General features: G+C 42.1%; 2 protein-coding genes across 2 annotated transcripts; one reads left to right on the top strand and one right to left on the bottom strand.

The window, feature by feature from the left end:
* Nucleotides 1–7,588, top strand: LOC134224769 (CLIP domain-containing serine protease B4-like). Its single transcript, XM_062704336.1, has 5 exons — nucleotides 1–374; nucleotides 444–851; nucleotides 922–1,018; nucleotides 6,822–7,111; nucleotides 7,173–7,588. Exons 1-5 carry the CDS (start codon nucleotides 305–307, stop codon nucleotides 7,487–7,489), a joined length of 1,182 nt encoding a protein of 393 aa, XP_062560320.1. The 5' UTR covers nucleotides 1–304; the 3' UTR covers nucleotides 7,490–7,588.
* LOC134224770 (CLIP domain-containing serine protease B4-like) lies at nucleotides 7,576–19,638 on the bottom strand. Its single transcript, XM_062704337.1, has 4 exons — nucleotides 19,409–19,638; nucleotides 19,012–19,341; nucleotides 8,265–8,367; nucleotides 7,576–8,201 (listed from the first exon to the last, which is right to left on the bottom strand). The coding sequence occupies exons 1-4, from the start codon at nucleotides 19,479–19,481 to the stop codon at nucleotides 7,586–7,588; spliced, it is 1,122 nt and encodes a 373-aa protein (XP_062560321.1). The 5' UTR covers nucleotides 19,482–19,638; the 3' UTR covers nucleotides 7,576–7,585.
* Nucleotides 19,639–23,205: the final 3,567 nt, after the last annotated feature.

Here is a 23,205-nt window from a genome sequence, read left to right as displayed (position 1 = left end):
AGAAACTGGTTTGCATCCAAGAATCACGACCGATCGATTTCGTTCTCGGGGATTCTCCCGCTCAGCTCAGCGGATCATCAGTTTGTGCGTTGTTGACACTCTCCCACGATTGATTACCTGATTTGGATAAACCCAGCGACCCAGACGACGACAAACCGGTCGGACGTACGGTCGACCGCTACTAGTCGTCCGTTGTGTCGCGTTTTGCCTCCAGTCGGGACTGGAGAGTACGGTGGTGTTGATTGTGTACATTCTCAGCTGCTAATTGATTTTAGCCGAACATTGGCTTTGTTCTAGAAGTAGTATGAGGACGATGATTCGGTTGGTGTTTGTGTTGATTGGGTTTTGCTGCGTAACAAATGGACAAACTCAATGTAGGCTATTTTGAGTATGATCGGAGGGTGATGGTGTATTCAAAATGTGTTATCTATTCGTACGAACAGATCGAGGCCGCTGTAGTACACCGGTTGGAGAGCCAGGAACGTGCGTCCTAGTAGCAGAATGCGACTTCATTCGGCGAGTATTGGCTAAGCCTATCCTGGACAAGAATGACATTCGCTACATCGAATCCAGTCGATGTGGAACCTACGATCGAAAGGCTTTGGTGTGTTGTGCTCAACAAAGTGGATCCGTTCCGAGCCCCGGCAGCACCAATAGTAATCCCGGTAACAGTAATAGCAACAATGTTGACAACCGGATTGGTTCCGGTTTATCGCTGAGTGATCGACGGAAATTGTTACCTCAACCACCGGATTGTGGCGTTCAGTACGATGATCGAATCGTCGGTGGGGAACGTACCAGCATATCGGCTTACCCCTGGATCGCACGAATTCAACATGTCGATCAGCGAAGTAAGCGAAAACGTGATGTGACGATTGATTTGATCAGCGTTAAGAACTTGCTGTTTCTCTTCTCAATTAGATAACTACGCGTTCCATTGTGGGGGTTCACTTATCAATAAACGATACGTGCTGACGGCGGCCCATTGTCTAGCCGGTATTCCCCGAGGTTGGACTATGTGAGTAGATTTTCATTTTCACTTGGAAAAAGTTTAACGGTATTAGATAGGCTAACGGGAGGTAATGTTATCCTAGGATGTAACTATGATGACTACGTCTTATTGATTCCGTAATCGTACCTATGTGCTATAAACGAACCAAATGGACTTTGCTCGTTGTTCGTCATTGATAGGGTACAAACTAAGTGAAACCACGCGGTAGTTAATTGGTTTGGTATTTCCTGTTGTAAATAAATGTTTTACCGAGAAATCGTTCAGAAAATTTGAAAAATGCTCTTCAGTAAAATAAGGAATTAATCGTAAAACGCTCTTTAAAAATTACTGCAAGAATTTCTTTGGTGTTTCAATGTGAAATTATTTTGGAATTACAATTTTGATTAGTTTGATTTGTTACTCTTTATTTTAGAATTCTTCTTAGCTATTTTTCAGATACTTTTCCAGGAGTTCCTTCGATAAATTCTAGTTCAATGAAAACCCACTCCATATTCCATCGGATATTTCTTCAAGAATTTATCCAAAAATCCTCCTGGAAATCAAACCAGGAATTCCATTGCAATTTTCTTCAGGAATTACTTCCTCCAGAAAATGCTTTGGGATCTCCTTCGGATACTTCCACCATTTTTTTGTCGTCTTTTCTTTCTGAAAAAACTTCGCCGTACAGTTCCTAGTGGAACTTTCTGCAGAATAACTTGATGAAAACCCTGAAGGGTTTTGGATCAATATCTGGAGAAATTTCGTGAGGACTTCCGGCAGAATCTTCGGGGGAACTTCTTAAATAATTACCACAGGAATATTGAAGAATATTCTTGGAGGATTTTCCTAAAAAGTTTTCAAGGATATGTCTGGAGTAATAATCAAATGAAATTGCAGATGAATTTTTGGAAGAATTTTTGGAAGAATCAAAATCAAAATCAAATCATTTCAAAAGGAAAAACCCAAATTAATCCACCTAGCGGTGATGGTGCCTTTCTCGTTCGTTCAAAAGGTTTGGAAAAATCTCAAATAACACCAATATGTGGATTGGTCTTATTTTTCATATTTGTTTATATGCATAAAAAAATTTCTCGCCAAGCGCAATTTGTTGCAAACAAATCGGATGAGCATAAGAGCAAAAAATGGCATTTTATTTAGTAGTTTTAAAATTAGTATTTTCGCCATAACTTTTGACCCAATTGTACGATACGGCCAAGTTTCTATAGGTAACAATGGGACAAGATTCTGCGTCGAATGCAATCTGTTGCGAGCGACCTGAGAAGCACACATATTGCACATCAATCACAGTAACTTATCGATGACCGGATTCAGTCACAATATGGTTACTGCAACCAGATTTGTTGAAACTGTGTTGCTTGGGGAATAGATGAATAGATAGGTTGAGGAAAAGTGCCTGAAAAATGAGTGACATTTTTTAGCGTTTTTTTCATAAAAAAACCCAGATTAATCCACCTAGCGGTGATGGTGCCTTTCTCGACCTTCGTAAAATGTGTGTGCTTGAAAATAGATGAGCTAGTAGCTAGGAGTAAAAAAAACAAATTTCTTTGTCCGTTGCGCACTACTCGCAATGCAGTTGCAACATCCGGAAATGCGAGAAAATGCGATTGTCGCGAAACCTCGGTTCGGTTTTCAGCTTGATCTACAATATGCTAATAAGAATTTCGACATTTTTGTTTCCTTTTCCAATCTTTTGACGTACATACCCTGTTTTATTTTTCCCAGTCATATATTTTAAGGATATCACTTTTGGATGTAAATTGAACTGAAGCTCCGACTACACAAAAAGAAAACGAAAATGTCATTCCCATCAAGCGAGCGGAGGGCAATATTTGTTATGATATAAATCTCATGACCGTCTTTCTACCATACTCCCGTATGAAGAGGAAGGAAGTGTATCAGTGTGGAAGCATCCGATAGTTCGTTTCGGAAAGAAATTATAGCCTTTCGGTACAACTTTGTTGCACAAGAAAGGCAAAAAGTATTTTGGCCATAATTTCAAAGGTAATAGTCCAATCTGGCCAACTTTCTAAATAGAACAGGATTCCGCATCTAATGCAATTTGTTGTGAGTAAATCGGTTGAGGGTAAGTCCATTAAAAGTCAGCTAGACTTTTTACTCGCTTTTTATAACACATAGTATATTTTGGCCATAAATTCTGTGCCCATGGTCCAAATTTTCAATAGAAAACAATACGACAGGATTCCACGTCGAATGAAACTTGTTGGAATTATAGATAGTGGAATATATAGATGAGTGAAGATAAATCCTCTGTCTCCAAACGAACTGTCAAACGTGTCTCCAAACGAGCATGACGTCACGATTTCAATGGAAACGTTAAGGGCTGTGACGTCATATGTGCGTGTGCACGGGCAGAAAAATCGACTCAGCCATGCTTTCGCTCATCTATATATTCTACTATCTATAGTTGGTATTAAATCGGTTGAGGATAAGTTCCAAAAAAGTGAGCTAAACTTTTCGCACTTTTGGTGCGCACACACACAGAGACATCATCGCAGTTCATCGAGCTTATACGTATATAACACTATGTGTCTCCAGGCCTTCTGTAAAAGTTTGGTTTTGGAGCGAACATGGTGTTTCAGCCATAATTTCCGATCCCATAGTCCGATCTAGCCAATTTTCAATAGAAAACAATGGGACAAGATTCTGCGTCGAATGCAATCTGTTGCGAGCGTCAATAGATGAAGTCTAAGTGCTAAAAAAGTGAGCTAGACTTTTTCGAACTCTTTTTCACAATAAATAGTAATTTGACCATAACATCTAAGCCCATAGTCCGATCTGGCCAATTTTCAATAAGAAAATATGAGACATTCTGCGTCGAATGCAACTTGTTGCGAGCAAATCGGTTGTGGATAAGTGCCCGAAAAATGAGTGACATTTTTTACGCGATTTTTTCGTATGAATTTGTATTTTGGTCATAACTTTCGATCCCATAGTTCGATCTGGCCAATTTCAAATAGGAAACAATGGGACAGGATTCTGCGTCGAAAGCAACTTGTTGCGAGCAAATCGGTTGAGGGTAAGTGCCTGAAAAATGAGTGACATTTTTTACGCGATTTTTTCGTATGAATTTGTATTTTGGCCATAACTTCTGATCCCATAGTCCGATCTGGCCAATTTCAAATTGGAAACAATGGGACAGGATTCTGCGTCGAATGCAACTTGTTGCGAGCAAATCGGTTGAGGGTAAGTGCCCGAAAAATGAGTGACATTTTTTACGCGATTTTTTCGTATGAATTTGTATTTTGGCCATAACTTCTGATCCCATAGTCCGATCTGGTCAATTTCAAATAGGAAACAATGGGACAGGATTCTGCGTCGAATGCAACTTGTTGCGAGCAAATCGGTTAAGGGTAAGTGCCCGAAAAATGAGTGACATTTTTTTCAGTAGTTTTGCGCACACACACACACATACACACACACATACACACACACACACACACACACACACACACAGACATCACCTCAATTCGTCGAACTGAGTCGATTGGTATATAACACTATGGGTCTCCGGGCCTTCTATAAAAAGTTTGTTTTTGGAGCGATCATATAGCCTTTACCGTATACTTAGTATACGAGAAAGGCAAAAATGGTATAATTTTCGATCCCATAGTCCAATATGGCCAATTTTCAATAGGAAACAACGGGACAGGATTCTACGTCGAATGCAACTTGTTGTGAGCAAATCGATTGAGGATAAGTGCCCGGAAAATGAGTGACATTTTTACGCGATTTTTTCGTATGAATTTGTTTTTTGGCCATAACTTTCGGTCCCATAGTTCGATCTGGCCAATTTCAAATAGGAAACAATGGGACAGGATTCTGCGTCGAATGCAACTTGTTGCGAGCAAATCGGTTGAGGATAAGTGCCCGAAAAATGAGTGACATTTTTTTAGTAGTTTTGCGCGCACACACACACACACACACATACACACACACAGACGTCACCTCGATTCATCGAACTGAGTCGATTGGTATATAACACTATGGGTCTCCGGGCCTTCTATAAAAAGTTTGTTTTTGGAGCGATCATATAGCCTTTACCGTATACTTAGTATACGAGAAAGGCAAAAATGGTATAATTTTTGATCCCATAGTTCGATCTGGCCAATTTCAAATAGAAAACAATGGGACAGGATTCTGCATCAAATGCAACTTGTTGCGAGCAAATCGGTTGAGAATAAGTTCCCGAAAAATGAGTGACATTTTTTACGCGATTTTTTCGTATGAATTTGTATTTTGGCCATAACTTTCGATCCCATAGTTCGATCTGGCCAATTTCAAATAGGAAACAATGGGACAGGATTCTGCGTCGAATGCAACTTGTTGCGAGCAAATCGGTTGAGGATAAGTGCCCGAAAAATGAGTGACATTTTTACGCGATTTTTTCGTATGAATTTGTATTTTGGCCATAACTTTCGATCTCATAGTTCGATCTGGCCAATTTCAAATAGAAAACAATGGGACAGGATTCTGCGTCGAATGCAATTTGTTGCGAGCAAATCGGTTGAGGATAAGTGCCCGAAAAATGAGTGACATTTTTTGAGTAGTTTTGCGCACACACACACACACACACACACACAGACATCACCTCGATTCGTCGAACTGAGTCGATTGGTATATAACACTATGGGTCTCCGGGCCTTCTATAAAAAGTTTGTTTTTGGAGCGATCATATAGCCTTTACCGTATACTTAGTATACGAGAAAGGCAAAAAAAATCCTAAACGATTTTCCGGAAGAGATCTTAGAGGAATGTTCGGTAGGAGCGTGGATTTAGAGGAATTACACATGAGCTTCAGAAGAGATTCACAGAACATTTCTGGATATTACTCAAAGTAGTTTCGGCAGAGTTTTCCAAGTTTCAAGAGTTTAAAATGAAATTTCTAGAGTAACTCTAGTGGAATTTAAATATTTTCCGAAGACTTTCTGAAGGAACTTCTCGAAGAATCCCTAGAGAAACTTCCGGAGGAATTCCTGGAGGAACTTTCGGAAGAATTCTTGGAGGAACTTCTGGAGGAATTCCTTGAGGAGCTTCCGGAGGAGTTCCTGGAGGAACTTCCGGTGGAGTTCCTGGAGGTACTTCCGGTGGAGTTCCTGGAGGAACTTCCGGTGGAGTTCCTGGAGGAACTTCCGGTGGAGTTCCTGGAGGAACTTCCGGTGGAGTTCCTGGAGGAACTTCCGGTGGAGTTCCTGGAGGAACTTCCGGTGGAGTTCCTGGAGGAACTTCCGGAGGAGTTCCTGGAGGAGCTTCCGGAGGAGTTCCTGGAGGAACTTCCGGAGGAGTTCCTGGAGGAACTTCCGGAGGAGTTTCTGGAGGAACTTCCGGAGGAGTTACTGGAGGAACTTCCGGAGGAGTTAGTGGAGGACCTTCCGGAGGAGTTACTGGAGGAACTTCCGGAGGAGATTCTGGAGGAACTTCCGAAGGAGTTTTTAAAGGAACTTCCGGAGGAACTTCCGGAGGAGTTCCTGGAGGAACTCCCGGAGGAATTCCTGGAGGAACTTCCGGAGGAGTTCCTGGAGGAACTTCCGGAGGAGTTCCTGGAGGAACTTCCGGAGGAGTTCCTGGAGGAGCTTCTGGAGGAGTTCCTGGAGGAGCTTCTGGAGGAGTTCCTGGAGGAACTTAAACCAGAACTTACCTCCTGTTACCCTATGAAAGAAAAAGCATTCATATGTAATTATCGATGTTTAGAGCTAAACTAAAATTTGTTTCATTGTATATGGCTTTCAGTGAACGATATGAATAAACAACGCGAAATATTGTCCATTCCATAGTTCTATTACATTTGCAGAACTGCCGTCCGTCTAGGTGAATGGGACATCGCTACAAATCCGGACTGCGAGGATGATGAGTGTTACGATGCCGTCCAAGATATCGGAGTTGAAAAACTGATTGTCCACGAAAATTTCATCAATCAACGCACCGAAGTGCACAATGATATTGGCCTTCTGCGGTTGGCTGCGCCGGCCCGATACTCTGAAACTGTTACTCCCATCTGCGTTCCCCTGGATGGCAATTTTGAAGACCGACCCGCGGATGGAGCTAGGTTGTTCGTGGCTGGGTGGGGTCAAACTGAAACTGGTGAGACTGATTCGTTTTTCATGAATAAATTGCCAGACCTAACCCAATCAACATATTTTAGATTTAGGCAGCCGCTTCAAACTGCACGTTTCCGTTCCGAAGGTCACTATACAGCATTGCCGGAGTAAATATCCGGCAGCCAATATTGACGATCGACAGATCTGTGCCGGCGGTCAAGCTGGCAAGGACTCCTGTAAGGGAGACTCAGGCGGCCCGTTAATGGAAATTATGCCACCCACTAGACAACAACCGCAACCAGCATTCTTCGTGATGGGTGTAGTGAGCTACGGCCGACAGTGTGGATTAGAGAATGTTCCTGGGGTTTATACAAAGATCAGCCGGTTCGGTGATTGGATTCTAAATCATATTGAGCCATAAATGATGTTTCGTTTTTAAAAGTATGACTGTCAACAAGAGTAAATGGATATCTGTGATTTTCAAGCCATAATAAAAATACACGCTCATTATATCCCGCTACTCTTCTATATTTTCCAAAATCCAGTCCATGTATTTACTAACCCTAGAGTAAACACCGGGAACGTCTTCGGTTCCGCATTTTTCCGTGCCAAAACTAACAATTCCTTTTAGGAACCACGCTGACTTTCCTCCTAAGCTTTCCTGCTTCATCAAAGGGCCGCCGGAGTCCCCTCGGCAGGAATCCTTCCCGGCTTCTCCTCCAGCGCACAGTTGCGTGTCTATGATATCCACGTTAACTGATGAGAACGCATCCCTACACTTGTCGTTAGCCCATCCGGGAACCTCTAGGAACATTTTGTACTGACTGGCGCTTTTGTTTTCCGTTTGACCCCATCCGGCGACCATCATCCGGGCCGTGTCGGCGGGTAGCTGGCGTTGTTCCTCGGTGACCGGTAGACAGATGGGCTGGATGAACGGAGTGAAGGTTACCGGCAGGGCCAAGCGAATCAGCGCAATATCGTTGTAGTCTGCGCCGTTTTCTTGGAAGTAGTCCTCGTGGATGTAGTACGATGCAATCAGGACGTCCTGCTGGGCCTCGACGCAATCCGTCTGATCGTAGTAGTTGCAGTCGTTGTCCGCTTGGGTGTCGTACTCGCCGAAGCGAATCTTGTATCTGTAACGGGGAGGAATAATAAATGTTTCGATAGATGGCTTTAGAATGCAGATGCAAACTTACAGTGTCCATGAAGATGGCACGCTGTGAATGCAATGAGCCGCTGTGAGAACGTAGCGTTCATTGATTAGCACTCCGCCGCAGTGAAATCCGAATCGCCTATTAGCTGCAAATATGACGGAAAGCAATATGTTAAATATAAATAATTAGAAGGTCGGTATGTTCCTGCTAATTGATATGCTTTGATATGCTATAATTATGCTTTATCATAAAAGAGTTTTCAAACTGATTGCAAATTTTGTCAGCTACATTATTGGATTCAATTTTTGGCCGATTTTTCAATAAAGTGAACATGCGTAATAAAATACATGATGTACGTAAGAGTTGTAGATAATAACCTCTGGAATATTACAATCTTTTGTCAACAATTTACTGAAAAAAGCATAAATCCCAAAAACCGCGTATAAACGACTTCATCGCAGAACGTTTTTTCGCGATTTTAACACTGGTCAACAGTAAATTTGTATTCAAGCTGCTCATGTGTCGCATTTCTACTTCCCGGCCTTAGAATAGTTGATTGATTATTAAAATTCCGAGATTATTTGGTCACAAGTTTTTATGATTCATGTTAATAGAAAAAAAAATACGATTTCGATAATCTAATGTTTATGTCTCCATGTGTGTTTAGTTATTTTAGAACTGTATAATAGATACATTCCAAAGTATATTATATAAAATGAAAATATACAAATAAAAATGTACACAAATTAATACTTCAGAACTTTTTTCCTTATCTTTTGACGTAGAACTACGTCTGTCTTTTCTATATTGGGGTACACTTTACGATTACAAAAAATTGAAAATCGTCACGAAAATATGATAGACTTCGATCGTTAATATCTCAGCCGTTTCTCGATGGATTTTAAATTTTCTTGGACCATTCGATCAAGGAAGAGTCAACGCTTCATACCTGATGTACACTGAAGTCGTTTGTTACGCGATTATTTTTACAGGAATAGTTTTTTAAGCGATTTTTTTTCACGCAAGTTTCTGGATTTCCGCGGTTCCTTCAGACATACTTCGTGATTTACGCGGTTTTTTACGTTGTTTTAATTTACGCGGCCCATATCTTCCGCGTAAAAACCGACTCTAGTGTGTTACAATATCTATGTATGATAATATTTACTATTAAAAACTTGCTAACAGTTTAGCACTTGGTTTCGGTGAATCAGTCAACCTCGTAAGTGCATCGCAAGCTTCTTCTTCCATAGCACTACATTCCAACTAGAACTTGGCCTGCTTTTCAACTTAGTAATTTATTAGCATTTCTTTAGTTATTCATTGAAATTTGTTTTTATGTTTGCCATTGCAGGGCTTTTAGCTGGTGTAGTTCGTTTATGCTAACTTAAACGTGCGTTTTCCTTGGAAAGCTTGGAGGCGTTTGACGGTAGCTTCTTGCTTACGTCTGTTGATGCCAGTAGGGGGGCTCGGAATCTTCTTCGCTGTTGCAGTGAATGCGTTCTGGTAAACTTCCTTTGGCTCGATTTTGCTGATTCGTAGGTGTCTGCCGGAGTAAACGCTAAGTCCGACGCAATTCACGTGAAGGAATAATTATTATTATCAATAACGCCGTTGACAGCCCAGCTTTCTGTAATGAGCCACCAGGGGCTTAGACTGACTTAGCGACGAGTGGTAAGTCTATGTAGCAGTTTGCGTCGGTGATGGTTGCAGCTGTATACTATCAGCCAGGCTTGTGCTTTTCAAATTGTGTAATCGATTATCATTTAAAATAATGTAAACCTAATTAGGGGCCGTACACATATTACGTAAGCACTTATGGGGAGAGGGGGGGTCGGTCAATATCTTACGCTCCATATAAATAAAAAATCTTTTGAATGAAAAAATTCTTACATGGGGGGAGGGGGGTTCGAAAAACCCAGAAAAAATGCTTACGTAATAAGTGTACGACCCCTTAATACCAATTTAATGTCAACAATGAAGTTCAATCGGATGTTTGGCATTGTTACCAATGCTTCGAATCGAGATACAATTATCGAATGATTCTTACTCTCTAGCGAGTTTTTATCAATTGGTAATTTGGATATGTGAACGCTTGAGAGTGTTGTTCATCCTCGATTATTTTAAAATTTTATTTTAATCCTCATTCTCAAATGTTGGTCCAAAAATTATATACATCACCAGTTATGCTCACTCAATCTCAGAAGCATAGGATAAACATCGAAAGTAGATTCAGGCTGGGCTTGAAAAACGCTTGCTTTGGTCTCATCGCACAGAATAGTCGAAAACCTGTACATTACATACAGCTACGTAGTTCAACGTCACCTTTGCGTACAACCCGATTGGGCTGAACCTTTGAGTTTTTTTAAAATTTATTTATTGCACTTTGTCTCCAGTTATGACTTATTGAAACTTACATGTCTTATGTCAAACTTTCAATAGAATATTTATTGGCAGTAAAATCGAAACCCGATGTGCTCGACTTGCGGTTAGCGGCAGTTTAGTACTTCTTGCTTCGTTGAAACAGCACCATCCTTCAGGAGCTTCTGTTTTCCTTCCTTGAAAACGCATTGGAAAACAAACACATCTTGCCTTCAAGTCATGCCTAGCACGCATTCGTTATTATTTATTTATTTATTTATTATAATTTATTCAGACTAAGGCCGAAGTGGCCTGTGCGGTATATAAGAGTCTTCTCCATTCGGCTCGGTTCATGTCGCCAACCACGCAGTCTACGGAGGGTCCGCAAGTTATCTTCCACTTGATCGATCAACCTTTCCCGCTGCGCACCTCGCCTTCTTGTGCTCGTCGGATCGTTGTCGAGAACCATTCACCGGATTACTGTCCGACATTCTGACTACGTGCATGGCCCATCGCAGTCGTCCGATGTTCGCGGTGTGAACGATGGATGGTTCTCCTAGCAGCTCATGCAACTCGTGGTTCATTCGTCTTCTCCACGTACCGTCCGCCATCTGCACCCTACCATAGATGGTACGCAACACTTTCCTTTCGAAAACTCCAAGTGCGCGTTGGTCCTCCACGAGCATCGTCCAGGTGTCGTGCCCGTAGAGGACTACCGGTCTAATGAGCGTTTTGTAGATTGCCAGCTTGGTACGGCGGCGAACTCTATTCGATCGGAGCGTCTTGCGGAGTCCAAAGTACGTACGATTTCCAGCCACTATGCGCCTCCGAATTTCTCTGCTGGTATCATTTTCGGCAGTCACCAGTGAGCCCAAGTACACAAATTCTTCTACCACCTCGATTTCATCACCACCGATGCAAACTCGCGGTGGGTAGCTCACATTGTCTTCTCTTGAACCTCTTCCTATCATGTACGTCGTCTTCGACGTGTTGATGACTAGTCCTATCCGCTTAGCTTCCCTCTTCAGTCTGATGTAAGCCTCCTCCATCTTCTCAAAGTTACGTGCCATGATATCTATGTCGTCGGCGAAGCCAAATAGCTGGACGGACTTATTAAAAATTGTACCACTCGTGTTAATCCCTGCTTTTCGTATTACCCCTTCCAAAGCGATGTTGAATAGCAGACACGAAAGACCATCACCTTGCCGTAACCCTCTGCGGGTTTCGAAGGGACTCGAGAATGCCCCTGAAACTCGAACTACGCACATCACCCGATCCATCGTCGCTCTGATCAACCGTGTCAGTTTATCCGGAAAACCGTGTTCGTACATTAGCTGCCATAGTTGTCTGATTTGACGATCAAAGTTTTCTTCGGTGATTCCGTTGAATGCTCTCCAACCCGTGTTGGATCTTCACACGAGTTAAAAAACCAGTTTCTGATGGGTGACCTTTGAGTGTATTTGCTTAACCGGCTCTGCTGGTGCTATAGCTTATTGCTCTGTATGTGCTTACTTAGTAACTTATGGGTTTTGTACATCCCGAGATATGCAAAGAACCGACTTAAGACATCTCCATCCTGAGCGATGCCCAGCTATCGGCTTAACCTATTGCAAAGTTTGATTTCAGTCGATTTCTTTTATTTCTTTAGCTACGGCGCCATGAGTCTCTGGCTATGCCTTTGCTGCGATATCAAGCTGGATTCCCATCTAGTGCAAAGGCATCCCTTGTTTTCTTGATACGTGCGCTTAAGCCGATCTTGGTATCGCTGTTAGACCCCATTTGACTACCAAGATATTGGATGGTTTAAACATTTTCCACTGATTACTCGGCTACTGTGAATGGCCATGGTTCCGGATATATTCCAGGGAGTACTGGGGTTACCTCCCTCCCGGAAAAAAGGTCACTGGCAGATCGGCTTCGGAATCCATCGTGCGACATGTCAAACTTCATGATTTTGCATAACAAGTATACTGGAGTAAATTTCGGCGATTTTAGATCGAATTGACCACTCTCCGGGTACTTCCAGGGCCTGGCCCTTGGGGAAGTGGCCAATTTTCGTTCAATCTTGGAACCCATCTTGCGACATGTCAAGCTTCATGATTTTGAAAAACAAGTACACTGGAGTACATTTCGGTGACTTTCGATCGAATTGGCCACCCTCCGGGTGCTTCCAGGGCCTGGTTCCCTTGGGGAAGTGGCCAATATCCGTTCAATATTGGAACCCATCTTGCGACATTTCAAACTTCATGATTTTACAAATCAAGTACACTGGAGTGCATTTCGGCAATTTTCGATCGAATTGGCCACGCTCCGGGTACTTCCAGGGCCTGGTTCTCTTGGGGAAGTGGCCAATTTTCGTTCAATCTTGGAACCCATCTTGCGACATTTCAAACCTCATGATTTTGCAAAACAAGTACAATGGAGTAAATTTCGGTGATTTTAGATCGAATTGACCACTCTCCGAGTACTTCCAGGGCCTGATTCCCTTGAGGAAGCGGCCAATATCCATTCAATCTTGGAACCCATCTTGCGGCATGTCAAACTTCATGATTTTGCAAAACAAGTACACTGGAGTACATTTCGGCGATTTTTGATCGAATTGGCCACCCTCCGGGTATTTGCAGGGACTGGTTCCCTTGGGGAAAATGACCAATTTTTGTTTAATCTTGGAATCCACCTTGCGGCATATCAAACTTCAGAATTTTGCAAAACAAGTACACTGGAGTCCATTTCGGTGATTTTCGATCGAATTGGCCTCCTTCTGGGTACTTCCAGGTAGACCTGTGCGCTGATTGGAATTTTACCGGCGGTGACGTGATAGATCATTTTTAGGCAGCGGCGGTGGCGTCACGCCGTTGGTGATCAGCGGTGGCGTGGATCGGTGTGAACCAGTTTCAAGCGCCAAAATTTCTTCAGAAGTTCGTCAAGGAATTCTTCCAGAAGTTCCTCCACTAGTTTTCTCAAAAGATCGTCGAAAAATTCCTTTAGACATTCCTCCGTAAGTGCCTCTGAGAAGTTCCTCCAGAAACTCCTCCTGGATTTCGTCTGGAAGTTCCTTCAGGAATTCCTCCGGAAGCTCCTCCAGGAATTCATCTGGAAGTTCCTTCTTCCGGAGGAATTCCTGGATCAACTTCCGGAGGGCTTCCTGGAGGAACTTCCGTGGAATTCCTGGAGGAACTTCCGGAGGAATTCCTGGAGGAACTTTAGGAGGAATTCCTGGAGGAACTTCCGGAGGAATTCCTGGAGGAACTTCCTGAGGAATTCCTGGAGGAACTTCCGTGGAATTCCTGGAGGAACTTCCGGAGGAATTCCTGGAGGAACTTTAGGAGGAATTCCTGGAGGAACTTCCGGAGGAATTCCTGGAGGAACTTCCGGAGGAATTCCTGGAGGAACTTCCGGAGGAATTCCTGGAGGAACTTCCGGAGGAATTCCTGGAGGAACTTCCGGAGGAATTCCTGGAGAAACTTCCGGAGGAACTTCCGGAGGAATTCCTGGAGGAACTTCCGGAGGAATTCCTGGAGGAACTTCCGGAGGAATTCCTGGAGGAACTTCCGGAGGAATTCCTGGAGGAACTTCCGGAGGAATTCCTGGAGGAACTTCCGGAGGAATTCCTGGAGGAACTTCCGGAGGAATTCCTGGAGGAACTTCCGGAGGAATTCCTGGAGGAACTTCCGGAGGAATTCCTGGAGGAACTTCCGGAAGAATTCCTGGAGGAACTTCCGGAGGAATTCCTGGAGGAACTTCCGGAGGAACTTCCAGAGGAATTACTGGGGGAACTTCCGGAGGAATTCCTGGAGGAACTTCCGGAGGAATTCCTGGAGGAACTTCCGGAGGAATTCCTGGAGGAACTTCCGGAGGAATTCCTGGAGGAATTTCCGGAGGAATTCCTGGAGGAACTTCCGGAGGAATTCCTGGAGGAGCTTCCGGAGGAATTCCTGGAGGAACTTCCGGAGGAATTCCTGGCCATTACACAAAAATTGACCTCGGTTCCTAAAACTATAGGCATTTTGTGATCCATTCCAGAAGATTGCTTGAAAATCCGTTAGAAATTGGCTGAGCTGCTTGAGTGAGTTTTGTCGTAAAATGGGGGTTGGGGACGTACGTGTTAAATTAATGGTTTTTCTGCTTGCCTAGCGGAGTTATTTCTGAGAAACGACTTTTGCTGATCTGATTTTTTTTCTTTGTCTATCAATGAGCTCGGGCCTAGTTGATCCATCTTGCTCTTGCCGATCTGATTTGTGCGTTTTGTAAACTGCCCGTGCAAAAGTCCTATACAAATCGCAATAGTGGAGGAACTAAGCACATTCAAACACATTTTTTCAATACACCAAGTTTGTACTTCATTTCGCTTACCTTCAGTGTGCATGAGAAAGCTCATCCATTTTATTTAAAACGAAGAGTAATCCAATCGTAGCAGAATCCATCATTGTAACCAATGTATCATTGTAAATGATACCTTCAATAATTGGTGCAGTGTTTCAATAGTTGCGGTATATTTTAATTCGTGTTCCAATATTTGCGAATCACAACTATAAGGAACACTACCGCAACTGTTGGTGCACAGCAGAGAAAAAGATAAGGTATTTTAGTAATACTTTACCAATTTGGTACAATTCTGTTTTCTTTTATTTCGAGTAATGACATGCCAATAAATTGATAGACTTTATGGGTTGCTGCGTTCGATACGTAAATTGTGTAGAACAACACTACCATAACTGTAGGAAAACCCACGACTATCGGAGCTTTTACCCTACCAGTCAGAGATTTCTTCCAGGAATATTTCCGAAAGTTCCTCCAAGAATTCCTCTGGAAGTTTTCCAGGAACTCCTGTGGAAGTTCCTCCAGAAATTCCTCTGGAAGTTCCTCCAGGAATTCCTCCGGAAGTTCCTCCAGGAATTCCTCTGGAAGTTCCTCCAGGAATTCCTCCGGAAGTTCCTCCAGGAATTCCTCCGGAAGTTCCTTTAGGAATTCCTCCGGAAGTTCCTCCAGGAATTCCTCCGGAAGTTTCTCCAGGAATTCCTCCGGAAGTTTCTCCAGGAATTCCTCCGGAAGTTCCTCCAGGAATTTATCCGGAAGTTCCTCCAGGAATTCCTCCGGAAGTTTCTCCCGGAATTCCTCCAGAAGTTCTTCCAAAAATTTTTCTGGAAGTTTGTTAGAAAATTCCTTTTGTATATCCAAGGTTTTTTTTAGGAATTTCGTTAGCGTTAGCGTTAGCGTTGTTACGGTATACTTCGTAGATTGGACACTAGTGATACTCATGTTTCTTATGGAATCCTTATCCAGATTGCTATCGGAAATCAAGGTGGGGAATTGCCCTTGACTCCAATCTAAGATAAAAATGGCATAAGCATGAGGATTACTACTCCCGGCCACGCCCATCTTTACCGTAACTAGGGATAGGAAAGGAAATGTTGATGTAGAACTTACTTAACGAGAGGCCCCCGACTTGGCGACGCCCTCATAAGTTCTACGGAGTTGGTGATTGGGTAGGGTAAGGTAGGTCATGGAGGTTTGCCTCAAGCTGGCAATTCGACCCACAGACTATGTTGTTTACCTGTTTTTATTTAAACTCCTGCCAGCCGGCTGTCGAAAGAGTATGCTAATATCAATTTTATTTACAGTTTATTCTTTAAGTAATTTACAGGCGATTTCTTAACCTCAATCTATCAACAACTATCCGTTGAACAAATCTAAATTTACCAAATTTGTACTTTCTGCTCTGTGAGTAAAACGATTCTTCTAGGGACCGACCGATGATTCTACTAACCGCACAAAGTAGAACATAATTTTCGATGACCGGCCGATTGTTCTGCTTATTAAAAAAATAACCACTGGGCGCGAATTGAATCTTCACTTACTAATTATTGTCGGCGTAGCACCAAATTTAAATTTGGAAATATGGACTTCCGAACCGAACTTTCTTCCAAAGTTTTATCTGTCAAACTAAACTAAGCGTTATTTAGCGCTTCTTTGGGTGAATACAGTGCACTATTTCCAAAGACGGGTATTTTACTTGTATCTTGAGAAAAATCTATCTTCGGTAGAAAATGTCTACTAACTCTGTACCGGATAGACAATAATTTACGCAACCGCATATAGCAGAACATAATTTCGTCGGTCGGCCGATCGTTCTGCTAACCGAACAAAGCAGAGCAAAATTTTCGAAGACCGGCCGATCTTTCTGTTTACTGAAGATAACAAGACTGAATGCGAACTGAATTTTCACTTTTGATTTTCTATTTCGAACTTAATTTAATCAAAATATAATGATGCCTATACGTTTAGGGTTCATTCACAAATTACATAACGCTGAAATAGACCATTTTCAACCCCCACCCACCCCCTCGTAACGTGTTTTGTATGGAAGGGTTCTAAAATTTGTATGGGCCGTAACGCTCGGACAGACACCCTCCCACCCCCTATAGCGTTATGTAATTTGTGAATGGGCCCTTACACTGCTTAATACATGTTAAACTGCGTTGCAACAATAGAAGACATGAAAACAGTAATAAAATAAAAGGGTGAATGATACTTATCTTTTCTGTGCATGATACTTAGCTTTTCCAAACAAAAGATAAAAGATACATTTTTTTTCAGGAATACAAGCATCAGTTTAGCTTGGTATACTATGAACTCCGCGGTTGCTAACATCCGAAGCACCAGCGTTGGAATCTCCAGAGAAGAACTTCATAAGTCGCCGGACAAGATTCTCCAATAATTTACATTAACTCCAGTAATCTATTCATGAAATACTAAATTAATCGTTCACCTGGGTCTCTCGCTAGGCCGCTATCCCTTCCCTAGCACCACCGTTTCTCTCCACCAACTCACATGCACTTCATATACATTGGAGAACTAAATTTGCACTCAATCTATTTCTTCGGAATAATATTCCTGCAAAAGCTTCCAGAGAGATCTTATCCCGCTTTGCTGGTTTCCACCATTGAACATCACAAATTAATCATTGCCGACACTACATTATTATTTTTGAATCATGCGGAAACGTTCAGCTGAAACCAGCCGAAATTAAAATTTCAGCACCCGGCGAAAAATTCAAGGTTTTTTTTTTTTTTTAGGAATTTCCCCCCGAAACTGCAGCTCTCCCAGAAGTTCCTTAGGAAGTTCTTCCCCTATTTTTTCTGGTAATTCTTCCGTGAATCATGAATTCCTTCCGAAATTGCATTGAACATTTTTGAAATTCCTCCACAAAATGCTTATAGGAATTCGTTTGAGAAAAGTTTACGGTTGCTCCCTCATAAACATCACCAGTAATTCTTCAAGAAATTCGCCTGGAAACCTTTCTCGAAACTTTCCACAAACTGTCTTCGAATTCTTTTCACATGGAATGCCTCTAAAATGTGCATGGGTATTCCTCTAAACCCACCTCTCACCCATGATCCAATATTTTTTTCCCGTAACTGATACATGAATTCATTTGCAAATTTCTTCAGAAAATCTGATGCGGAATAATCCAGAAATTCCTCCATAAATTAATCTGGTAATTCCTTCTGAAATTTCTCCAAAAGCTTTTTCAAAAATTCCTCAAAAAATCCTTCCAGATTTTTCCCTGGAAATGTTTCAGGAAATTTTCTCTGCAGTTCTTTCGTAAGTCACCTAAAATTTCTCCATGTACTCCAACATTTTTTCCAAGAAATCATCCAAAAACCCTTCAGGATTTTCCCGGGAAATGTCTGCCGGAATCATTCGAAAATTCCGGAATTACACCAGAAATTCTTTCGGAAACTGAGAAATTCCTCTCCCAAGAAGGATTTCTGAAGGAATTTTAAGGGAAAATCCCAAGGAATTTCTGAGAGATTTCTTGGATACATTCTTGAGTGCATTTCGGTAGGTTTCTCCGATGGAATTGCAGAAATACTCGAAGGATTTACCAAAAGAGCTTATGAATAAATTCTAGGAGAAGGTAAATGGTTGTATAAAAATGTTGTTAATATAGAGAATAGCTTCAAACCACCCGTGTTTTCATTTAATTAGTTTGCTATGGCTGTTTCAGATAAACTGTTAGATAGATTTCTCCTCTATTTTATGACAACATTTAGATTAAAAATAATGGAGGCAAAAAAGTTGTAATTTTTTTCATTCAGTGTATTCAAACTTTTTTTTGCGATATTGCACTCAACAGATGACAGTAGAAAGTTGAAATATGTGCAAAAATAACTATTACGTATAAAAATAACCAGTTTGATGATGCCATATTATAACAAACCACGCGAGAGACAAAATAGTCGACTCAAATGTATAATTATCTAATCACACGCAACGGCAAGTTCGATGCCAAACAGTGGACCTGATGAGTTTGATTGTTTCTTATCTCATGAAACTGTGCGAATTGAATTGATCAGTGGAACTTATTTTATACGCCTCTTCCTGGAAATACCAGTTCCACTGAAAAGGAATTCATAATACTACTCACGTTTATAATATTGAATCCTCGCCAGCCATGGGAAGTCGTCTATCTTGGTAATGTTACCTCCGACGATACGATCGCCAGTATCCTTCCCACATATCCCAACCGGTGGTAACGATGCCGGTGCTGAGAATCGTGCCTTCAGTAACCTCGGCAAAGGACAACAAATCATCCTCCCATCTGCATTAGTACCACAGTCCGACTTCCGGAGATACTCCTTTTCCGCATTGGTTAAACCCCCGCGCAACAACATTGCTCTGGCCGTATCGCAATCCTTCAACGGTAAACATACTCCGCGCACTCCGGCCCCGTCCGAGCACGTATCGAATAAAGAGGCTGTTCAAATATCAAGATGCAATTATTTACCGAATCAATAAATCTGCACCGCTATAATTGTTCTTACCAGCATGACCCGTAGCTGCAATCCAAAACAACGCCAGCAATGACGACGAAGGTACGTTCTTCAAGTTCACCATTCTGCTGAGGATCACCGTACGGTACTATTGATTGCGCTCCGAGGATGTGCACCGGCAGGTCCGGCTTCGGAACTCGTCGCCGACTGCGATTAGTGTGTGGGGAATTTCGTGCCCGATCGGCGTGCGATCGCGGCTGAACGATGCGACAACGATCGGCTTCAAGTACGCACACCACTCCAGTACCGAAACAGGTTGATCGCGTGGATTCGCCGGGTAGCAAATACAGAGCTATAATTGCCCGAATTCATTCTGTCGTCATTTGGCGATCGTTCTACCTCTAGCTGTGGCGTGGCGGGTAGAGAGATAGAGATGTCGCCCAATCCAGAGTAGTACAGTATGTGGCTGCGAAAATGTGAGTTTTTGGAACGTTGGAAACTGCGGTTAAAAACTCATTCCATTCTTGTTGAGTTTTATTCGCATAATTGTTATAAAAGTTCAATTTATTTGAATAATTCGGGTCATCAACTTGAAGGATGCAGAACTGATCAATTTATGGAAGTGAACTATTTTTCTCACAATGATAAACTCGGCTCCGTTTTGATAGATTGAATTCGAGCATCACGATACCGATTCCGATCACGATTGAAGAAATTCCTTTTTTAATATCTCAGTCTGTTCCCCAATGCTTAATTAAGGCTGGGATGATAAGGAGACCAGTTCAAGCTGAATGATGATGAGCTCCGTCGCTGCAAAAATCCCAGTTTTTTTTTGCACCATAGGAAATACACTATTTTCATCGCAAAGACAGACTGCACAGAGAAGTACTGATAGAGGGTGACCTAATGATCGTGACATTTGGGATTTTCTGGAACTCAAAAACAAAATCCAAATACATGACTAGTAATGATAATATTTATTCAGCTACTCAAACTGTTGGCAGAAGCTAAATCAGTGATGGGGGGAATCAACGTACTTGTTTTATAGTTAAAATGGGAGTCGTTAATAAATTTAATGTTAAGTTTAAAAAATACTAAAAGCAAGGTATTTTTTTCGGGAAAGATAGAAACGATTCTGAATCTTTGAAACAACTTTCACAGTCTCTGTGTTGCTCTGAAACGTTGATAGTGGGCTTAGCGTACGTCAGGGTCCATGCAAGCGGACGTTGTATATTCTTGGCTGTTTTTCTTCGCTTCCCTTGGACATAAGTAACCAGAAAAGTATTTTTGTAAGAATGCTGAGTCAAAAAAAAACATCCTCAAACAGCTTGTTAATCGTCGCGTCGGCTGACCGCAACCTCTTACGACTGCAGTTTAATCTTAAACATGCTCACAAGACGGGAATCTCAGAAGAATTAAATATGGATGTGGAAAACATTGCGGTTTCTTGGATTGAGAATATTTATGATCGAATAAGATTTCCCGGTTAGCACACAATCATCGAAAGCCAGCGGCGTAGCCAGGAAACTTGGAAATGGTATCTGAATTGTGGTCAGAGACAGGGCTGACAATAGTCATTCTCTGACTCAGAGAGATACATATTTTTAATGTTTCCTGTTTGAAGCGGCGTCTGGATTTTATTCAAGCTTGCGGTAGAATCTGTGTAGTATAAAAGGTGGAATTCGTCTTTGATTGCAGACCATGAGACTGTAGGCGATTACTAAGTCCGTAATAAAGCCTGTTATCATAACATCATTATCGATTGTGAAGTTCCAAAATACACTGGAATCGGGGGATACGTTCCACGTAAATCAAAAACGAGTAAAAAACCACGTAAATCCCAAAAACCGTGTAAAATACCGTTTTCGCGATTTTCACGCTCTTTGTGGTAAAAATAATAAATGGGTACACAGAATAGCCAAGAAATTCCTGGAGTAAGGCCTTTAGATCTACACGTGAAACCAAAGGTCTCTCGACCGGTTTCAAATATGGTGCATGCTCTTTGTGGTAAAGAGAATAGGATGGGTACACATCATAGCTGCTTGGTCATCCAAGAAATTCCTGGAGTAACATTTTTAGATCCGAACAACGACACCGATAATCTTTCTTTGTCGTTTCTAACCTTTTTTGTCAGGGAAGGGAATCAAAACAATGTAGGATTAGGGCAGGCATTTTCGTCTTTTCGTCATAGTCTCGAAAACCTCGGAGACCAATAGGAGAAACGTTCTGCTATAATGGAGTTGGTTTGAGCCACTACGACCATAGACGGAAATACCTGCCGTGTCCATACGATCCAAAGTTTCGATTGTTATTGATATGAGTAGGGACACGGCAGGTATTTCCGTCCATGGTCGTTGGGGCTAACATTGATTTTCGAGACTATGACAAGAGCATAATAATGTCTGCCTTAACCCTGCATGTTATGAATTCACGAAGCGGTATCCATCGCTAGCAAAGAAGCACTCGTTAGCAAATCTTTTCTTCTGGCCTCCTGGCAGCACTGTACGAGTTAACTGTCTGCTGTAGTACGCTCTCGGTTTATGATCCGTTTTAGCCGTTTTATTCGCGACAAAAAATGCAAAGCATGGAATCATGTCAAGTATGCTCGAGAGAATTGGATTCAAGCAGGGCGATTAATTGCAGTGGAGTATGTGGAAGAATTTTCCATTTCACCTGCATAGGGATGTCTAAATCGCAATTTTCGTCGTGGTCATCAAAAATTGGCCTGCTTTGGTTTTGCGATTCCTGCCGTTTGAATTTTGAACCAGCAGTCTACGACCGAGAAAAAACCATAATGAAAGCCTTGCGTGAGCTGCTAATCCGCACTGACTCCATGGACACGCGCCTTGGGAACTATGGCGATAACCTACGCAGAATCAACAAAACAATGTTTGGTTCACAACATCGAACGAAGTCGGCCAAAGGGGAAAATTTTTTTCAATATTTTTTCACTTCATACAAATTGTATGAAAGTTCAAAAAATAATAATTTTCTATGAATTTTCACAATTTTTATAAACATCTTAGAAACTATATCAACATATTGCCGCAAAGCTCGAGAATCGAAGCTTTTTTGCTGTAGCCAACACAATTTTGACCAAAATGTCACTTACACCCTTCTGATTCTAACCCCCTCAAATATAAATACGCTAAAGGGTCCATTACTAGCACACAAAGTGCGGGGGAGGGTGAGGTGTCCATAATGAGGAAGAGTTATTTGACCGAAACCCGTTCGTCCGAAAGCCGTTTGGCCTAATGCCACTAGGCCGAAAGTTGTTTGGCCGAATATACCATTTGGCCGAACAGACCATTAGGCCGAAAGTCATTTGGCCGAATGGGTCATTTGACCGAAAGGGTCGTTTGGCCGAAAGGGTCGTTTGGCCAAAAGGATCGTTTGGCCGAAAGGGTAATATGGCCGAAAGGGTCGATGGGTCGAAAGGGTATTTTGGTTTGACCAAAAGAGTAATTAGGCAGAAAGGGTCGTTTGGCCGAAAGGGTTATTTGGCTGAAAGGGTCATTTGTCCGAAACGGTAATTTGGCCGAAAGGGCCATTAGGCCGAAAGGGTTATTAGGCCGAAAATATCATTTGGCCGAGAGGGTCATTTGGCCGAATAGGTCATTTGAAAAGTAAGAAATTAGGAATGAGAAGAGAGACGTCTCACTTCTCACTCCTCATTTCTCACTTCTCACTGTGAAAAATGAGTAGTGCGAAGTGGGTAGTGAGACGTCTCACTACTCATTTTGCGCTTCTCACTTTTTACAGTGAGAAGAGAAAAATGAAAAGTGAGAAGTGAGACGTCTCTCTTCTCATTCCTATTTGCACACTTTTCAAATGAACTATTCGGCTTA

This window comes from Armigeres subalbatus, chromosome 3, assembly GCF_024139115.2.
Source record: "Armigeres subalbatus isolate Guangzhou_Male chromosome 3, GZ_Asu_2, whole genome shotgun sequence".
Classification (NCBI taxonomy): Eukaryota; Metazoa; Arthropoda; class Insecta; order Diptera; family Culicidae; genus Armigeres; species Armigeres subalbatus.
The sequence above is the reverse complement of the archived record's forward strand: the minus strand, read 5'-3'. Positions and strand labels throughout refer to the sequence as shown.